Consider the following 18085-nt stretch of genomic DNA (forward strand, 5'->3'; position numbering starts at 1 on the left):
CTGGTCTCCCGTGTGGTCCTGCTGGCCGCGACAGAGGATGTCTCATCCCTCCTGAGTGTGTCGAAGACGAGGACAGGCTTTGTTCCTGTAATGGAATTGGTATCCCTCGGGTGCCCTCTCCGTGCTCAGGGTGAGCTGTGGCCCATCCCAGCCCCGCCTCAGCAAGCCGGGAGCACTGCGGCACGCAGGGGCACATCTGCAGCTCCCAGGGCCCGGGCACCCTGCACGGTCTGCACGGCCCCGCAGTGTTCAACCACACACTGAGCTGTCTGGGGGCAGCTGTGGGGGCTGGTGTGCCCATCCCCTGCTCCCGCTGGGACCCTGCAGAAGCACGGCTCTACATGAGGTGTCCCGGAGCGCCCTGCGCGCCCAGACCTCCCTGCCACGGCGGCGCCGAGAAACGGGGCCCTGGTGGGCATTTCCTCTGGGCTGCAAAACGTTCCTGTGGGGCAAGGGCTGGGGGGCTGAGCGGAGCGGCAGTGAGGGACACAACGGGCTCCTCTTGGCCGGGAAGGGGAAAAGGAAAAGGAAAAGGAAAAGGAAAAGGAAAAGGAAAAGGAAAAGGAAAAGGAAAAGGAAAAGGAAAGCAAGGCAAGGCAGCAGGGAGACCCGAGCGGAGTGGGCGGGGCCACCGCGCTGTGGGCGCGGCCGTTGGGCCGGGGCGTGTCCCGCACGCGCGGGAGGCGTGGCCTGGGGCGCGTGCCGGTGTAGCCCCGCCCCCCGCGCTCGGCTCACCATCACGCCACCGGCGGTGCGGGCCCCGCCCCCCTGCTGCGCTCCCATTGGCTGCTGGGCGGGGCGGGGCGGGGCCCGGGCGCGCGCAGCCCTTATAGCGCGGGGGGCGGGGGCGCGGGGCAGTCATGGAGCGCGTGGTGCTGGTGACCGGTGCCAGCGGGTGAGCGCCGGGACCGACCGGCCGGACCGCCGGGGGCCGGGAGGCTGGGAGGGGCGGGCGGGCGGGCCTGGGCAGGGCTCTCTCTGACACCGTCCCTTTGCAGCGGCGTGGGGCTCGCGCTGTGCCAGCGGCTGCTGGAGGAGGATGGCCGTATCCACCTCTGCATCGCCTGCCGCAACGTGCAGAAGAGCGAAGCCACGCGGGATCTCATCCTGGCCACCCACCCCGCCGCCCAGGTCTCCACCGTGGAAGTGGACCTGGGCAGCCTGGCCTCCATCCTGCGGGCCGCCCGTGAGCTCCGCTGCAGGTATGGGATCTCCGCCCCATCAGACACCCCCCTGCCCGCGCTCCGCCCCGCTGGACACCCCTGTCCCCCCTCCAACCCCGACTCCTCTGCTCTTCTCCACACAGGTTTCAGCGCCTGGATTTTGTCTACCTCAACGCTGGGATCATGCCCAACCCGCACGTGAACTTCAAGGCTCTCTGGCATGGTCTCCTCACCGGGTAGGAGATGTTGCCGGGGGTTCCAGCTCCCCTTTTGTGGGAAGCTCGGGGTGCTGGCATCGTCAAGACGTGCCCTTGGGTCCGGTGCTGAAGAGCCTATCTCTCTTCCTGGTGTGACATAGAGCACGTCCCTGTGGGATGCATGGTCTTTTGTGGGGTGGGTTTGGCGACTGAGTGCCGTGCTGGGATGGTCCAAGGCACCCAGTGCCTCTTCTGATCCCAGGTGAGGCCTGCTGTGTGCAAGGGGAGGGCAAGAGGCCACCCAAAGCCTGCAGCCCCGGCACTGCGTGAGAAATGCTGCTGTGTTGAAGTTTAGTCATACTGGGTCTCCTTACTGTTGTTCTCATGCCAGTGTAGGTTTTTGTAGTTTTTAATACCTGTGGATCACAGTATCTTGTGAAGCTGATGGTGTTGGTATAAACATCAGCTTTTTGGATCAGCAACACGGGGAGGCTGAGCTGGGGAGCACAGTGACTTGTGTCAAGTCTAATAGAACTGTTGGGGTGTTGAGCACTGATGCCAGACTGGTTTCCTTGCCTGCATTAGGTATGGCCAGAGGGCTTAGTTCCATGCTGGAACTTAAGTTATCTGAGCGTGAAATGAAGGAAAGAGATGTTTTTAACGGTACTTTACCATGGGAGAGTGAAGGAAGGGACAAGTCTTCTCTGGTCTAGTCAATATTGAGACACTTGCAAATAAAGGACCTGGGATAGTCTGTAAACTTTTCCCATCTTTTTTTTCATGGTTTGATGTTTTCCTTGAAGGTGAATCTGTGTGGAGCCTGTGAGGTGGGGGGTGTTTCCAAAGGGCTGAAGTGGGGGAGTGGTAGATTTCTCCTGGCAGTGTCTTTCACTAACTCCTGTCCTTGGCTTCTAGGAAGGTGCTTCACATGCTGACCACTGCAGAAGGCATCATGACCCAGACGGACAGGCTGAATGGAGATGGACTTCAGGAGGTGTTTGCTACCAACCTCTTTGGACACTTTATCCTGGTGAGGCTTCGTATGGAGATTGAACCCTTTGATGTTTGATGTGGGTAGGGATGGGTCTGGGCAGTACAGATGAATCAGTTCTCACAGGTTTAGATGCTGCAGCCTGACAGATAAAGAATGACAGATAAAGGCCTTGACATTCGTTTAAATAGCAATAAATGGTGACTTTCGTTGCAAGAGTTGATTTAATTTTGAGGTTACTCTAGTGAGCCAGCAGCAGATCGAGGTAAATCATATGTAGTTCTCCATCCAGGACAAATACTAAGGCTTGGTTGTATTAAATTCTGAGGTGCTCAACTGAGCTGTCCAAGAGAATGACAGCTGCTTGTACAAGTGTCTGCTTTTGGCTAGTCTAGGAAAAGCTGGCCAAGACAGCTGAGAGAAGCCTGTAAATACTGTCAAGTTATGCCCTAAGACTGGGAAATTGATGTGTTAAATAAGTTAACAACTCTTTTTCAGGTTCGTCAGCTTCAGTCTCTGCTCTGCGGTAACGAGAAGCCCTCACGACTCATCTGGACCTCCTCCAGCAATGCCAGGGAGTCTGCCTTCAGCCTCTCTGACTATCAGCATGCCAAGGGGCAGGAATCATACAGTTCCTCTAAATATGCTACTGACCTGACAAGTGTGGTTCTGAACAGGAAATTTAATACTCAGGTGATGATGGGGTTTGTGTTTCTGAAGAAACCTAACAAGCTGCTACTGTTTGTAATTATCATTACACTGTTGTTACCTAGTTGCATTCATTCACTCATAGCAATCTGCTGCGTTCCTTAGTGCACAGGTAAGAGCTGAACGTGGCTGAGGTTGAACTGGTGGTGTAGGGGGTGGAGAATCTGCCAGAGAGATTGCCAGATTCTGGAGTTCTTGCCAGAAAAACTTCCCAAATCAGGAGATTTTAGGCATAGTCCCTACTTTGCAAGTTCTGTCTCTTTAGACCAAAGAATTGGTGTTAAAAGAGCAAAGATCTGCTTTTTACACTCCCGGTGCTGCCTGCAAGCACTGGAGGTGCAGGCTCTGCTGATGGCTCTGTGCTGCTGCTCAGGTTTGTCACACTGAGGTGCCCTTCCTCTCCTGGGGATTGATGGATTTTGTTGGCAGCTGCAGCCCTGGTCCAGCAGTAGCGGTTGTGCTGTTCTCAAACACTTAAGAGAAAATGGTTTAGTCCTAAAAGGCTGAGCTCTTATCTCCAAAGAAGAGGTAGCCTTTGGTCTGAGAGGGCTGTAATTTGTGGGGTATCTGCTGTGGGTGCTGAGCTGCATGGAGATTGCACCAGGAGGCTGCGTTTTCTATCCTGTGAGTTTATAATGGGCATGGATTTAACGCAGATGTTTCCAATTTGAACCTCTTAAAAATCACTACATCTAATTGCTCTCTGCCCTGGTACTTAGTGGAGTATTACTGTCTGATGTCTATACACACTCTCTCTTGCTGAGGAGTACTGGGAGAGAAGGCGTGTGACCCATTCTCTTAACTGTGGTGTAATTGCACACTGACTTGGTTTTCTCTCTGCAGGGTCTGTATTCCAGTGTTGTTTGTCCGGGGCTTGTTATGTCCAACATGACCTACAGAATTCTGCCTGTTTTTCTGTGGAAGCTCCTCATGCCCATCATGTGGTTGGTAAGTGGATGTCCTGCCTGGTTCTGGGCTGTGACACACTTCACTGCAAGTGATGTACAAGCACACTTCTGGCTGCTTGCTGCCTGTGCTGATACAGAGTTCTTCCTTCTGTTGGGCTGGGCAGGCTGGACCCTCTGCAAACGTTCCCTTTCTCATCCTGGGGCCCTGATTTCCAAGCTGAGTTTGGAGGTTGGACACTGTGCACAGGGGCAGGGTTCAGCCCTTCAGGCACAGCAGTGTTTGTCAAGGCTCCCCTTGGAAGGTTTGCCAGTTCTGCTTGGGCTTGTGAAACATCACTATTTTGCTGGCAGCAGAGCTCAGGACTTGGCCCCAGCTTGGCCCCTGTGCTTTGAAATGCTGTTCATTTCTAGAACAGCTTGTTTTTCAGTCTTGTTCTTTCTATTCCTCTAGAAGGCAGTGTTGCATTTTTCTTTCCAACCCTATGGAAAGCAAAGCCTCCTGCTCTCTATTGCCTCTCCCCCTGCTTCCCCAAAAGTTTCCTTGTCTTTCTTCCTCCGGCCTTCAGCTTTCAGGTTCACTGCAGTTCTGTCCCTGAAGGCTGCATCCTCTGAGCCTTGATGCTCTTGCTGCAAGAGTGGCCTCTCATCTTTAGCTGCCCCAGTTGCAGCAGCTGATCCTGATGGATCACATTTCTCCCGGCAGCAGAGAGGCAATGCCTTCTCAGTTGTCCTCAAAACTGGCAGTCCTGCAGATCCCCTCTGCCTCTTGCCATTCCTGCACTTGAGACCATTCCAGAAGAGGCACCTGCAAGGTGTGTGTGGCCTGTTGGCTCCTGCCTTGGGGTGAGCTCTGTGTGGGAGCGGGGAGTGACACTTGCTGGGGGGCTCCAGAGAGCAGTTTGTGGTGATAAAGGGATGCTTTACTCAGTGTGCAGTGTTACCTATTGCCCACTTTGAGAAGCATTTGTACCTCTGGTAGATTATCTGGAGTGTTTGGGCTGCTCAGGGCTTGCCAACAAACCTTGGGCCACAATACAGGTTCTGTCATGTCCTTCTTTTCCCCTCAGATCCGATTTTTTGCCAAAACTTATACTCTGACACCTTATAATGGAGCAGAAGCTCACGTAAGTAGTTCACAACCTGATTTTAATATTCCTTCCTTCTGGGTAGCTCTTCTGGGGTCTTGTGGCTTGAGCAAAGAGCCTCTCAGCAAGGCTGGTGGGTGAGTGCTGTATTTGACCCCCAAATACCATACAGCAGTGAGTGTGGGGCGCCAGCTGTCCCCAGGGCTGATCTGCCATGTGGTGCTCTATGACCTTCATTCAGTACCCACAAAATAAATGATTTTGGGGAAAGATCTCGGTCAGAGGAGAACATCTTTGTGCTGCTCTTCCCAGGTGTGGCTGTTCAAACAGAAGCCGGAATACCTGGATTCTCTCGCCAAGTACCACAGCTGCACTTCTGGACTGGGGAAATGCTACGTGGAGCCTCGAAAGGTAAATGGAGAGGGAGCTTCCTGCTGCAGGGGACTTGGCTGGGGGTCTGCCATCTGCTTTGCATGGGAGGGTTGGTGCCGAGGGTGTCCTGTGGAAGCAAGGTGCTTGCTGAATGCTGAGCAGCAGGGAGGGACATGGGGTTATCTGCAGTGTTTCCTAGAGTAACTCCTGGCTTAGGCTGGAGTCTGGAAAATAACGGAAATGATGATTAGAACAGGTTAAGTGTGTAATGATGCTTCCCCAAAATATGTTCTGGTTTATGCCCTGCTGACAGATGTCTTTAGCTGGCTCTTTGTGAAGGTGGAAGGTCTGGAAATGCACCCTGCTTATCCCCAGAGCTGTCCTCAGTGTCTGCACTGGCTGCCACCATGGTGATGGTCTCACAGTGTTGTTCTCCTTGTCTTCCAGATGGATGTGGATGAAGACACTGCTGAGAAGTTTTACCAGAAGCTGTTGGAACTGGAGGAGCAGACTCTAGAGAAATACCGTGATCTCTTAGATTAAGTAAAGCCAGTCTCAGGGGGGTGAGAGTGTTTTATCAGTAACACAGGATTTCTTCATTCTGGTGCTACTTGTGTTGCCAGCTGTTCTGCAGGCACACGGCTTCACACACAATCTTCCTTCTTGTCAGGAGGTGAACAGTTCCTGAAAATGGAAGTGTGAAAACTGAGGAGAAATACTTAGACCTTTTACTATGGGATTTTTCTTTTGGCATAAAACTGGACACCTTGAGCAGGCAGAGTCTGTCTTAACACAGTTGCAAAGCAGTGTCTTGCAAAAGCATGACTGAACTGTGCACGGTTCAGGAACAGCCTCAAAACCTGTGGTTTCAATCTGGCTCAGTGCAGTAAAGGCAGCAGTCTGGGGTGCTGCCCTGCATCTTGGCTCTGCTGGTGTTTGTAGGTGGCTCAAACACACCACCTGTGGCTGATCCTGACGTACTTGAAGGCTCACCTTCAGCAGAGCTGCTCTTAAACTTGTTCACCAAACCTGGGGCTGGCTGTGCAGACCTGCTTAACAAGATTGAACCTTACTGGCAGGTGGGGTCTGCACAGCAGCTGAAACCAAGCTCCTGAAGAGCTGGCATGAGAAGCACACACCTGCCTCAACTGTGAGAACAGATGCCTTGCTGTCCCCTGGGTATGGGCACTTAAGGGTTTTAACCATGACTGGCTGGAAAGGATGATGTTAACCTGGACTCAGGGCCAGTCTGCTCTGTTTGGAGCAAGAGTGAGAGGTTACCATGTTGTTTTATCTATTTAACTCTTTTTATATCAAACTATTGTACCAACCATTCTTCCTGTTGTTCATCTGGAGACCCTCACCAAGTACCTGCCACCAAGTAACTTCAAGTGCTGTAACGAATAAATGACTGAAACTGACTTGTCCTTGATGCAGTGGTGTTTTTATTCCAGTGTCCGTCTACTTTTGACTTGGAGGGCTGGAAGGAAGTTTGGTTTGTCGCCTTGTGCTATAAACCTGTATGTACCTGGGAAGTGTGGAGTCTCCTCTCTGCCTCAGGAGAGCTGTTAACCACCTTTCTGGCTTACTTCTTTAGTTAAGGAAAGATGTGAGTGATTTCTGAAGACTTCAGTGTGGTTTTGTGTGCTGAGCCCCTGTAGGAAGTCTGAGACTATTTCCCAGCCTTGGGCTCTTGGGAGATGTCTCTGGTGCTTGCTCACCCTGCTGTGCCATATAATTACTGGTTTAGTGCTCCCTAGTAAGGGAGCCCGGGCACTTTCCTGGGGCTGGCAGGGATCAGGTGACATTAGAGGGAGGCTGTGCTGTATACCCAGGCTGGTGCCTCCTGCCAGGGTGCCCAGAAGGAGGAGTGGCTCAAGTCTGGGTAGGAAACCTGCACAGAGCTGGCAGCCAGGAGAATCCAGGCTTTTCATGGAGTTGGCGTGCCAGGATACCGATTTAAAGAATCTTGCTTTTATTTTCTAAATTCTTCCCACCCTCCACTGGTTTTGAACAGAGCAGAGGGATACTGCCAGTGGGGTGGTACCAGCAGTAGAGGTGTGTCAGTCTTGAGTTTGGGCTGAGGAGACCCTGCCAGTTCATCCTTGTGTGAAGACCTGGGCCCCCAGCACTAGTGTGGATAGGAATGTACTTGGTTTTGGCCTGACATTAGAACAGAATGAGGAGCTGGCCAGTGTGGGGTGGTGCTTCTCTCAGCTGTGGCTGTAGCTGTTCAGAGATGTGAAGCAGATTGGGCTGTGCCTGTGTGGATGTTTATTTAAATGCAATAAAGCTGGTCCCAGCACCAGATCTGGATTCTCTGGCTTTGTTTAGCTGTGTCCTAAAACACCCTGGCACCAAACCCCTCTACTTCCAGTGGAGTGCCTTCCCTTCTCCACAGGGAAGGAGGCAGTGGCTGGTTGTTCTCTTCAGCTTGGGGCACTTGATCCCCACAGCAGCCTGCAGCAGTGCTTGGCTCCTTGTTCTGGAGAGTGATGAAGCACATTGTCTTGTTTGGTTCTGGATGAGCAGCTTGAGCTTTGCTGTGCTCCTGCCCTGGGATGTAGTAGGTGACACTCACTGCCGCCACCTACCCCAAATCCAGAGGCACTCAGTCATTCCTTATCCCAGCCTCATTCTCTCTCTGGGCTGAGATAAATGAAATAGCAAGGGTTACTTGGAACAGAGTCTGACACAATGCTTCTGAGCTGAGTGCCACTTAGTGGGAAATAGGCCAAGCTGATCACCTGTAGTGCCCTGTGCCAGCTGTGTGCTGGCACTGCAGCTTAGGTGTGCCAGGCTTAGGATTTGAATGCCGTGAGGTCTGGAGATCCTAGAAGGCATAGCTTTGAATAATCTAGCATAGTTAAGAAAAATAAATGTTTTCTGGTATATGAGTTTGGTGGTTCTGTTGGGGTTTTTTTCTCAAAGCTTGGAAAAAAGGGGAAAGTTTCTAGGATGGGCAGAGGTTGATGACCAGAGGTAGGACCTTTTAGTTTTTATCTCAGGTGTACCTGTAGGATGAAGCTGGACATTTATCAGGAAAAGTGGGGATGGGATGGGACAAGTGCTTTCTGCCTATGGGGCATGCAGTGTCTGATAAGGGGAGAGGTGTGTGACCAGTCTTTATCCATGACATTGGTGTCAGTAAAGCTATGAACATGTTTCTGCTTCATTTTAAAAGCTCTCTCTAGCTCTTCCTTGAGGATTTATGGCTCAGGGCTAGAAAAGATGTGTTCTTCTGTCCTACTGTGAGCTCAGCCTGCTGCATGGTTTAGTTTCCCCTCAGTAGCTGTGATAGCAGCTGGTGCTCTGAGATGTGTGTTACATCCTGGGAGACGCACATGTAGGATTCAGGAGTTGTGGGGGATCAGCTGCCGCACGTGGTTGTGCTTGATGTGGATGCAAAGTGGCCTCTGGAGACCTTGAGCTCAGCTGCCTGTTCAGAGTTACGTGAAGAAGGAAGAAAAGGTGCTAAAGCACAAGCTGAGCCCTGGAGAGTTGAACAACCTGAAAAGATGGGATGCACTTGTGGTTTCCCACGAGTTTGGTTCTGCATGGAGCCAGAAATCCACAGCCAGCCCAGGTGTCTCCTAAGGAATGCTCTTCAGTTGGAGGAGGTGCTCCAGTGTTCCATGGCACTTGTCACAGGTCCCTGCCTCTGTAGGGGTTCCTGCCTGCTTTTGTGACCCCAGGCATCATTGTCCACGCCTTTCTGTAGAAAAAGACTTGGCTTTGCTCAACCTCACTTTCTGCCTCTCCCTTCCCTGTGGTGAGAAGCTGGATGTCTTTGCACCTGAAGGATGGGACTGTTTTGTGGTATGGGAGCCATAACCACCTCCCACATTTTGTCTTTTGTCCTGAAGGCATAGGTAGGACCTGGAGCCCTGAAACAGGGACTGCCCAGAGAACAGGGCTCAGTTGTTGGCTGCTCCCAAGGGTGCTGTGCCCCTGGTTTGGCTGCCCACCACCCAGCTGGCTGTGAAAAGACCTGGCCAGTGCTGAGGATGTGCAGAGAAGGATGGCTCCTCTTGCCCTGCTCCTGGCTAGCAGACACCTGTGCATGGAGCTTAATTCCCCAGCTAATCCCTTTCAGCTAGACCTGACTCCTCTGTGCAATGAAAACAGGTCCTGCCCTGAGCCAGGAGCCCTGTGGTGCAGGGTGGTGAGAAATTCCAGCTGGGATAGGGGAAGAGCTGGCAGCAGCAGCCATGAATCACTGCTGATACAGGAGCTTGCTCTTTGTGATCCTCGGATATGGAGCTTTCCAGAGAACCTCCAGGGCAGGTCTTGAGTGGTTGCCCTATGAAAGCCTGCACAATCAGCTGCGTGATCTGATATCTCATGACCATGCCTCATCCTGAGCCACTGGTTTTTCACCTTTGTGGGCAGACACGTTGCCTTGCTCCAAACACAGCCTGAGTTCTCCACTGCTTTTCAGCTCAGCTGGCTTTCAGCTACGTAGGGTATGGATAACAGGAGGGTGGGTGGCAACTGAGCCCTGGCCAAGGGAGGATAAAGCTTGAGATCAGTGTGTCAGCTGAAATCCCATGGTTGGGTGACCCTTGCCCCTCCAGGAAGGGAAGGGAATGAAAAATAACAACAAGGACTGGCATGTCCCTGTAAACAGGTGGATGTAATACAGCCAGCTTGTTTGGAGAGATCCAGGCTTAGTGGATGGCAACTTTCATGTTGAAAGTCTTGGAGGGGAGCTGCCCAGAGTAGGGAGAGATGTAGCTCTGAAGAGCTGGGTGAGAAATGGGGAGCAGAAACCCCTCTGAGAGTGTTGCAGCAGCATGGCATGGCTAGCTGTCAGGGAAGAGCCAAGAGGGACCTGGATCTGGGTGGGTTTTGCTGAGAATGGGCAAACAGTAGAGCCCTGAGAAGTTTTTGGCTATGAGGAAGAGCTTGCACCTCCAGCCGGCCCTACTCCAGGGGCTGGTGGCCTGAAGGCTGACCCAGGCAGCTCAGGGCTATGTCCAGGTGAGGTCTGAAGTCTCCAGGGATGAATACCCCGCAGTCCCTCCCAGGCCCTGTCCCAGGGCTGCTCTCACACACTGCCCCACTCTGCAGCTTCCCAGGGAGAGTGAGGCTGAAGGGTGCAGTGTTGGAGGCTGGGGTCAGAGGTGTGCCACACGGCCAAGGAAATGGGAAAGCCCAAAGAGAGCCAAGACTACCCTCAGGGCCAGGGAGGATTGTCAGTGTTGCTTTGAAAAACAAGGAGTCGTGCTCAGAGGAGAACTCTCAAAGGGAACTGCAGATGGATTCAGGGAGAAGAATCAATGTGAGTGGTAAATTCTTTGTTAAGCTCATCAGCTGATGCTCCTGTGTAAGAGCAGAGCTTGGAGAGGCTATGATGCTGTAATTAACAAAATGCTCAGTGAGAGGAGCCTGGAAAGGCCCTGCCAGACACCCTCTGCAGATGCAAGGATTTGTATCAAACCAGAGTGCTAGCAGGGGCAAAACAGGGCAGGCAGACGACATTCACCTTGAGGCAGAGCAGCTGAGCTGCTCGCTGGGCATTCATATCTCCCTTAAAGCTGCCTCAAGCACAGCAAACAGGAGTGTGGCTGGGTAGCCAGCCTGGGCTCAGGCTGTGCAAGGCAGCACAGATGCTGAATGTGTATGTAGGACCCTCTTTGGTGAAGGAGAAACTGCTAAGGACAAAGATGACCTCAGGGTGCACCACGGAGGCACAGCTCCAGACTTGCCATGTTTCTGTCTGTCTCAGCAGAAGCTTAGGTCAGCTCAGCTGGGCTCAGTGGAGCTATGTCCCTTGGAAGCTCCATGAGTCACCGTGGCTGGCACCCCTCTGGGCAGCACATGGCAGGTGAGGGAATATTTCATGTCTTTGTCATCTGAGCAGAAGGTGACTCATTTTTGGTGAGCCAGGAAAAGCCAAACTGGCTGAGATGGTTTGGATAAGTGACTTCTAAGCAGCAGTGTGTGAAGGCTGTAGGGATGCAGCTCTGTCCTGGCTAGCCTGTGGAGTCCTGGGACGTGTGTGCATGGCCTCCAGGTACCAGGGATTTATTAATGGCCTTGAAATGCAGTAGCACTACTCAGAGCCAAGCAGATCCTCACACTGCCTACCCACACTCTGCCTGTCAGCAGCTGCCACAGCTCGGGGTTCTGGAGGACTGGATCGCATCCCTGCCTTGCATTCCTTGGATACCTTTCAGCAGGTCATGGCTTCCTTGGCTTTGGGCAGCTCTTGGGCTCACTCAGGCTCTTCCTGCTGTGCCCAGCTCATGATAGGCATTCTTGTCTGGAGAGGGATGTGTTGTCACTTGGGTCTGGGCTGCATGGATGGGAGCAGGCAGAATGTTGTGGTCCATGTGGTCCATGTGATGGCAGAGGTGTTGGAGGACAGAAGGATTGGATGGCTCCTCCTCTGGGCTTGCTGCTAGGCAGCAGCAGAGGTCAGGGTCAGTGAAGTTAGGGAGAGAAGTCCGCAGCAGGCACATTGCCTTGTGTTTAGGCTGGGAGCACCAGATCAAGGTCAGAGGAGTTGGAACGGCAGGAGCAATTGGCAGCTTGGGCATGGCTCTGTACACGGGCAGTGGGGCACGTCTGCAGCTGCTTTGTTACAGACTCGCTGCAGTGTTGGTGGCATGGGCTCTGGTGGCCCCTGCTCAAGGATGTCCCTCCTGGAGCAGGACTAGCCAAAGCATTAATAATCCACCTCTTGGTTCCCTGCAGGGCCACATGGTGCTGGCCATGTCCTTGCGTTCTCCTGCTCTCCTTCCCTGCCCGAGCCATGAGGCTTTTGGATCCAGGAGTGTTATGAGCTGGTGTTGTGCACCTGAGGTAAGAGGTCCATCCTCTTAGCCAAGCATGGGCTGTAGGGTGAGCTGTCTCCAAGAGGGACAGTGTGTGGGGTTAGTGTAGCACCGGGGCGCTCAGCCATGGGGACATCCATGATGGAGCTCCCGCTCTGCATGGGGTGGGTGCGCTGGCACATGCCCTGCCCCACAGAGGGGCTTTGGGGGACCCCTCTGCCATGTGCAGAGGGACAAGAAGTCCTGCTGGGACTGAACCTTTGCCTTTCTGAAATCCAGGCATGGCGCCAATGAATTACGCAGCAGCAGGGCAGCCCAGCAGGAAGCTCTGCCGGGTGCAGCTACCTCAGCCTCGCGGGCACCAGTGGTTTCCTCCCACCCACGTGGTGGTGGCCCTTGGCATTTCCATCATCAGCAAAGCCCTTCCGGTGCTCCTGGTGTCCCAGGCACAGTGTTTAATGAGGAGGGACAACGAGGGTAGGACATTCCTGCAGGAAATGTTGGTCCTCCATGAGCACGGTCATTCTCTGACCGTGGAGTTTGAGAGCTGTGTCCAGCCTCTGCTCTCCTGTCTTTTCCCAAACTCAAGGACAACAATGTTGGGGTGTCGAGCAGTGGAGTTGGCAAGGATATAGGGGAGAAGGGTGACCATGAAGTCAAGGTGGCTGGGGAAGAAGCTGATGGTGTGGAGGTGTCCTCCCAAACACCTCTTGGGCCCCCAGAAGCCCCCAGGATCTTCAGTGAGGTCTGGCACTGACCATGGTAGAGTGATCTGCCCACGGTATCCCTGAGCAAACAGAGAGCATGTTGGAACAGGTTTCATAGAGTCATGGAATATCCTGAGTTGGAAGGGACACACAAGGATCATCAAAGTACAACTCCTGGCCCTGCACAGGACACCCCAAGAATCACACCAGGTGCCTGAGAGCATTGTCCAAATGCTTCTGAAACTCTGGCAGGCATGACCACTTCCCTGGGGAGCCTGTTCCAATGCTTGACAGCTCCCTGGATGAAGAACCTTCTCCTAACATCTAGCCTAAGCCTTCTTGCTGTTCCCTCGGGTTCTATTGCTGGTCACCAGAGACAAGAGATTGGTGCCTGCCCTTCTGCTTCCCCTTGTGAGGAAGCTGTAGACTGCTATGAGGTCTCCCCTCAGTCTCCTCTTTTCTAGGCTGATCAAGCCAAGTGACCTGCCTGCTCCTCATATGGCTTCACTTCCAGGCCCTTCACCATGCTGGGAGCTCTCCTCTGGGCGTTAACAGGACCCCCAGGTGACGCTGGGCAGGTTTGGTGGTGCTGGCACCGGTGCCATCTCCAGATGTGCTGCCCAGGGCACCTCACTAGCAGGTGCTGCTGGTATATGGTGCCTGCTGGAGAAACCTGTCCCAGCATATCACACTTGTTCAATCAGCTTCCCTGAATGCTGCTGCTCAGGCTGACACTCGCAGCTTGATGCCTGAGGAGCATCAAGTTCACTCATTCCCAAGGGACCTGTCAATACTGTCAATTGTGACACAGGCCTCTGTCAGGGAGAGGTCATGTTTTTATCAGGTCTTGCTAATCTCTATTTTCTCCCCACCTTTTTTCCCTGCCCATGCAACCCTCAGTGAGGTGTTCAGCAGTGATTTGATTGCTGTGGGGCAAAGGTTGGCTTTCCCGAAGTTTATCAGAGCACAGGTATGTGAGCTGTGGGTCCAACCACGGTGGCCTGGACACCTCAAAACTTCTGCTTGGAGCAGGACAGGCTGTCCTGGACCTGGCCCATGCTCACTTTGCCAGCAGTGCTGAATGTTGACCCCCAGCAGCCTCTGCAGGGGCTGGCTGGGGTGCGCAGGCTCTGCCCGGGTCTCCCTGCAGAGTCCCCTGACCTCTCAGGTCCACGGTTCAGCTCAGGAGAGTGCAGAGAAGGGTAATAACAAGAGGGACATCCCAAGGTGGGTGCCAACACAGCTGGGAGTCATGTGGGTCAGCCAGGCTGGTTTCTCTGGAGCCAAAAGAACTGGAGCCAACCAGTCCTCAGAGCCTCACTTTTGTCCAAGTTGGAGGTTTCCCCAGAAAATTCTAATGGGGTTTTTGTCTGGGGGATTGAAACAGAAGGTTTTGCTTCCTTGCTTTGTCCTTGAGCAGTTCCATGGCTACCCCAAGCCCCTGCTTCCCCTTGAGGACCCTTCTTGTCCCCTGCCCCGTCTTGGCAGGGTTGCTCTGAGCACAGCTGGGCCAGCATGAAGACAGGGGAGCATGGAGGGGGTCCAGGAGAGGGGGGAAAGTATGTGGGCAAGGTGCTCCAGTCAGGGCTCCATGGAGCATTGCTGTCCTTCTGCACCAGCATGGTAAATCGTGGCTTTTGTCTAAAAACCACTCATTTTGTGCTGAAAATTCATCATGAGAGGTGCTGCTTTTTGTGATGAGGTGCCAGTGCCAGCTTGTCCAATGTGCAGATGGGTGCTGGTGCAGCCGCCATGCCAAGGGCAGCGTGGGCACACACGTGCAGTGCCTGGGCATGACACTTCCCACTGGTGAATCCTTCCTGTCACAGCCTCTCACTGAAGGGTGGGATGTGCAGATGCGAGAGGGGCAGGGGGCACAGGCTGATCCTTCCCAAACGGGCCAGAAGCGGAGGGGCAGCTCCTATCCCTGTGTGTCTGAGTGCTGTTGCAGCAGCCTGGCAGTGTGTGGGTGTGCTGGAAGTGTGCTGCTGAGGCAGGGCACTGATGTTGGCCAAGTGGCCTCAAAACACAGGGACTGTCTTGCAGAGCCGCACACAGCAGAGAGGGCACGTGCCTGATGGGACGGGATGTTGTGCTCAAGATTTGTGTTTTGAAACACAGCAAGGCAGAACCTTGCCTTGATCACAGGGGCCAGGATTAATTACAGTGTGAAGTGGGGATGGGTACACTCAGCTGGCATCTCAGGGAGGCTGGATGGAATGGCTGCATCCCTGAAGGTGCTGGGAATGAGCTAGGGCTCAGAGGGATGGACACACCCTTACATTACCCACTGGATTTCTTTGTTGTTTTCTATGCTATTCAAACCAGGACTAATAGCCAGACCTGTTTTCCTGACTGTGCCATGAGTGGGGTAGCCATGGGGCAGCGGTTTCCATGGATGAAGAACAGCCTACTCTGTAGGTACCAGTGCTGGCACAGGCACAGGACAGACTCTCTTGATGTGTAGGAAAGCCTAGGTGAGTCCCAAAAGTCTCTGACACTGGTGGGAAAATGTCAGGCCTCAGCACCTGCCAGTGTTTGGTGAATGGGAACAGGAAGCCAGGAATTTCAGCATAATGTCATTATAAGGCAGAACCTGTATGAAGCCCTGCTTTCCTCACACTGCAGTGATCTTTGTCACTGAGCTTTGTCATCAGTGCCTGTGCAGCTCAGCTAAGTGCAAGTTCTCCTAAACCCAGCTTTAAGCTGCTCTCATAAGCTCTTACAGGTGGAACAGACCTGCCCAGGGAGCCTGGGGCTCATCCCAGCCAGCTGATGCATCTGACACAGTGCAACTCGCCTGGCCTGCTCCTGATTACAAAAACCATTCTTGGAAAGTTCCATTACTACTGGTTTTTGAACACATTTTTAAATACATTTTTTATTCTGGCTTGGACAGGCCTGCTCTACCTGCCCAGGTATTCTGACGGAGGAATGCTGAAGGGTCAGGCTTGAGGCAGTCATGCCTCCCGCTCCTGTGGACAGCCCTGGAATGGTTTCCGGAGCATGTGCTGCTCTCCCAGGTATCATTTGACACACAGACGTAAACACAAGTCTCACTGCTGAGGTCAGGAGGGAAACCTCTCAAACTGCTGTGCACCTCAGGGTCACATCACGAGTTTTCCTGCCTGGTTAACTCACTCCATGGGATGGATTTCCTCCTTCAGCGGATGGGCGTAGGAAGGAGCTTCCCTCACCCTGGGCACCTGCAGCAAACCTGTGTGGTGGAGCTGTTGCACGAGGCTCTGTCACCTGCTGTGGCTGCTGCCAGGCTGGGTGGCCTCCTGCCATCCCAGCCACATGTTGTGCCAGGTGTGTGCCAGCTGCTGAGTCCACCTCCCACTTCACACGCTCGCCTACCTCCACCAGCCCTTGGCAGCTGCAGGAGTGTTGCCTTCGGGAGCTCTGGCTGCTGCTGGCAGCAGGCACGGAGCTGTAGAGCCCAGGAACACGGTGACATATTCCAGCAGCCTCTCTCTATATGTGACCTCAGGAAGGCACGGAGACCAGCTCACAGTGCCTTGCAGAATCCAGCGTGGGAATACAGGCCACACCTGCTTTGGTCTCTCTCAGCAGGATGTGGTGCTGACACCCAAGGCCACAGGACCAAAACCCATATGAGCTGAGGCCACAGGGAGATTCTGGGAAGAGCTCCAGCAAGTACCAGGAGCGTGCAAGGATCAACCACAGCCTCTAGCTCATCTTGCTCACCTCTGGGCCAGATAACAAGGAAAATTATGTGTCCCACCCATGTCATGCTAGGGATCTCTCAGCTTTTGACCCTAAGTTAGCTGATGTGTGTCCTTTTGGCCTGGCAGGAGTGCCTGACAAACTGGAGACTTGGTCTGCCATGTGGAGACAGGCTGGGGAAAATGGGGTGACAGGGACCTCATGCAGTTCAACACAGGGAAGGGCAGAGTCCTGCACCAGGGCAGGAAGAGCCCCCCACACCAGTATGTGCTGGGCCACCCAGCTGGAAAGCAACCTGTCAGAGAAGGCCCTGAGGGTGCTGGTAGGGAACAAACTGAACGGGAGCCAGGAACACACCTTGGCAGGGAAGAAGGCAAATGGCGTCCTGGGCGCAATAAGGTGAGGGCTGATAGCAGTCACAGGGGGGATCCTTCCCCTCTGCTCAACGCTGCTCGGCCCACACCTGGAGCGCTGCATCCAGCGTGGGGCTGCCCAGCAACAGGAGAGACACTGGAGAGCTTCCAGTGGGGGGCCACTGCGATGGAGAAGACCCTGGAGCATCTCTCCTGCGAGGAAAGGCCGGGCGCGCTGGGGCTCGTCCCTCCTAGAGGAGGCTCGAGGGGTCGCGGGCAGGCCAGCACAGCTCTCTGGCCCCGGTAGGAAGCGTTTTAACTGCGAGGAGCTGTGAGGAGCCGCAGCCCCGAGCGCCCGGGTGTCCGGGCCGGGCGGTGCCGCGCGGGGGAGCTGCGCCCCCGCCAGCGGGACGGGGCCGCACCGGCCGGGAGAGCTGCCGGGCATCCCGGCGGGAGAGCTGCCGGGCATCCCGCCGGGTCCGCCCGGGCACCCGCCCACAGCCCCTGCGTCCCTCGGGAGCGGTCTCCGGGCGAGGGCGGTCACCAGAGACCCCAGCTGTCCCCAAAGGGCAGGATGTGCCGCCGCCTGCGCTGTGTCCCTGTCCCGCCGATCTCAGCACGCCCTGACATGGCAGTGAATGGCTCCCCGCATCCAGTGCCGGGGGCATCCCGGGCCTTAAGCCTCCCGCCGCCACACCCGTGGCCTGGTTTGACCCGCAGTGTCTCCCTGCTGCAGGGCCCCCGCACAAGGCTCTGCCCTCGCAGGGGCCCAGACAAGCACAGGGAGGTGAGGCACTAAGGACATGCTTTCAGGGGGCAGGTTTTTGCACTCACGGCTCCAGGCACAGACATGCTCGTTTCCTATCTAGAGACTGTTAAACTCCCTTTTCCCCATGGTGATGGTGATGGTTTTTCTTGTAGCACTTTGAAGAGCATTGTCTACCTGCATCCTCGGGCAGCCCTGGCTTTGCTCAAGCCCAGTAACACAGAATGGGGTCAGGCATGGGGATACTGGGGCCTCCTGCTTGGAACAAAGTTTGGGCCAGCCTCCATCAGCAAGACAGAAAAGCCAGAACCACACCTTCTTGCTCTGCTGTCCTCCTCAATCTGTAGATTCGTCTTGTTTTTT

General features: G+C 54.3%; 1 protein-coding gene across 1 annotated transcript; it reads left to right on the forward strand.

The window, feature by feature from the left end:
* Nucleotides 1-811: 811 nt before the first annotated feature.
* Nucleotides 812-6845, forward strand: HSD17B7 (hydroxysteroid 17-beta dehydrogenase 7). Its single transcript, XM_032118349.1, has 9 exons — nt 812-895; nt 999-1202; nt 1307-1399; nt 2276-2390; nt 2850-3044; nt 3903-4007; nt 5035-5091; nt 5365-5463; nt 5872-6845. The coding sequence occupies exons 1-9, from the start codon at nt 861-863 to the stop codon at nt 5965-5967; spliced, it is 999 nt and encodes a 332-aa protein (XP_031974240.1). The 5' UTR covers nt 812-860; the 3' UTR covers nt 5968-6845.
* Nucleotides 6846-18085: the final 11240 nt, after the last annotated feature.

The sequence above is a fragment of the Corvus moneduloides genome, chromosome 9 (genome assembly GCF_009650955.1).
Source record: "Corvus moneduloides isolate bCorMon1 chromosome 9, bCorMon1.pri, whole genome shotgun sequence".
Taxonomy (NCBI): domain Eukaryota; kingdom Metazoa; phylum Chordata; class Aves; order Passeriformes; family Corvidae; genus Corvus; species Corvus moneduloides.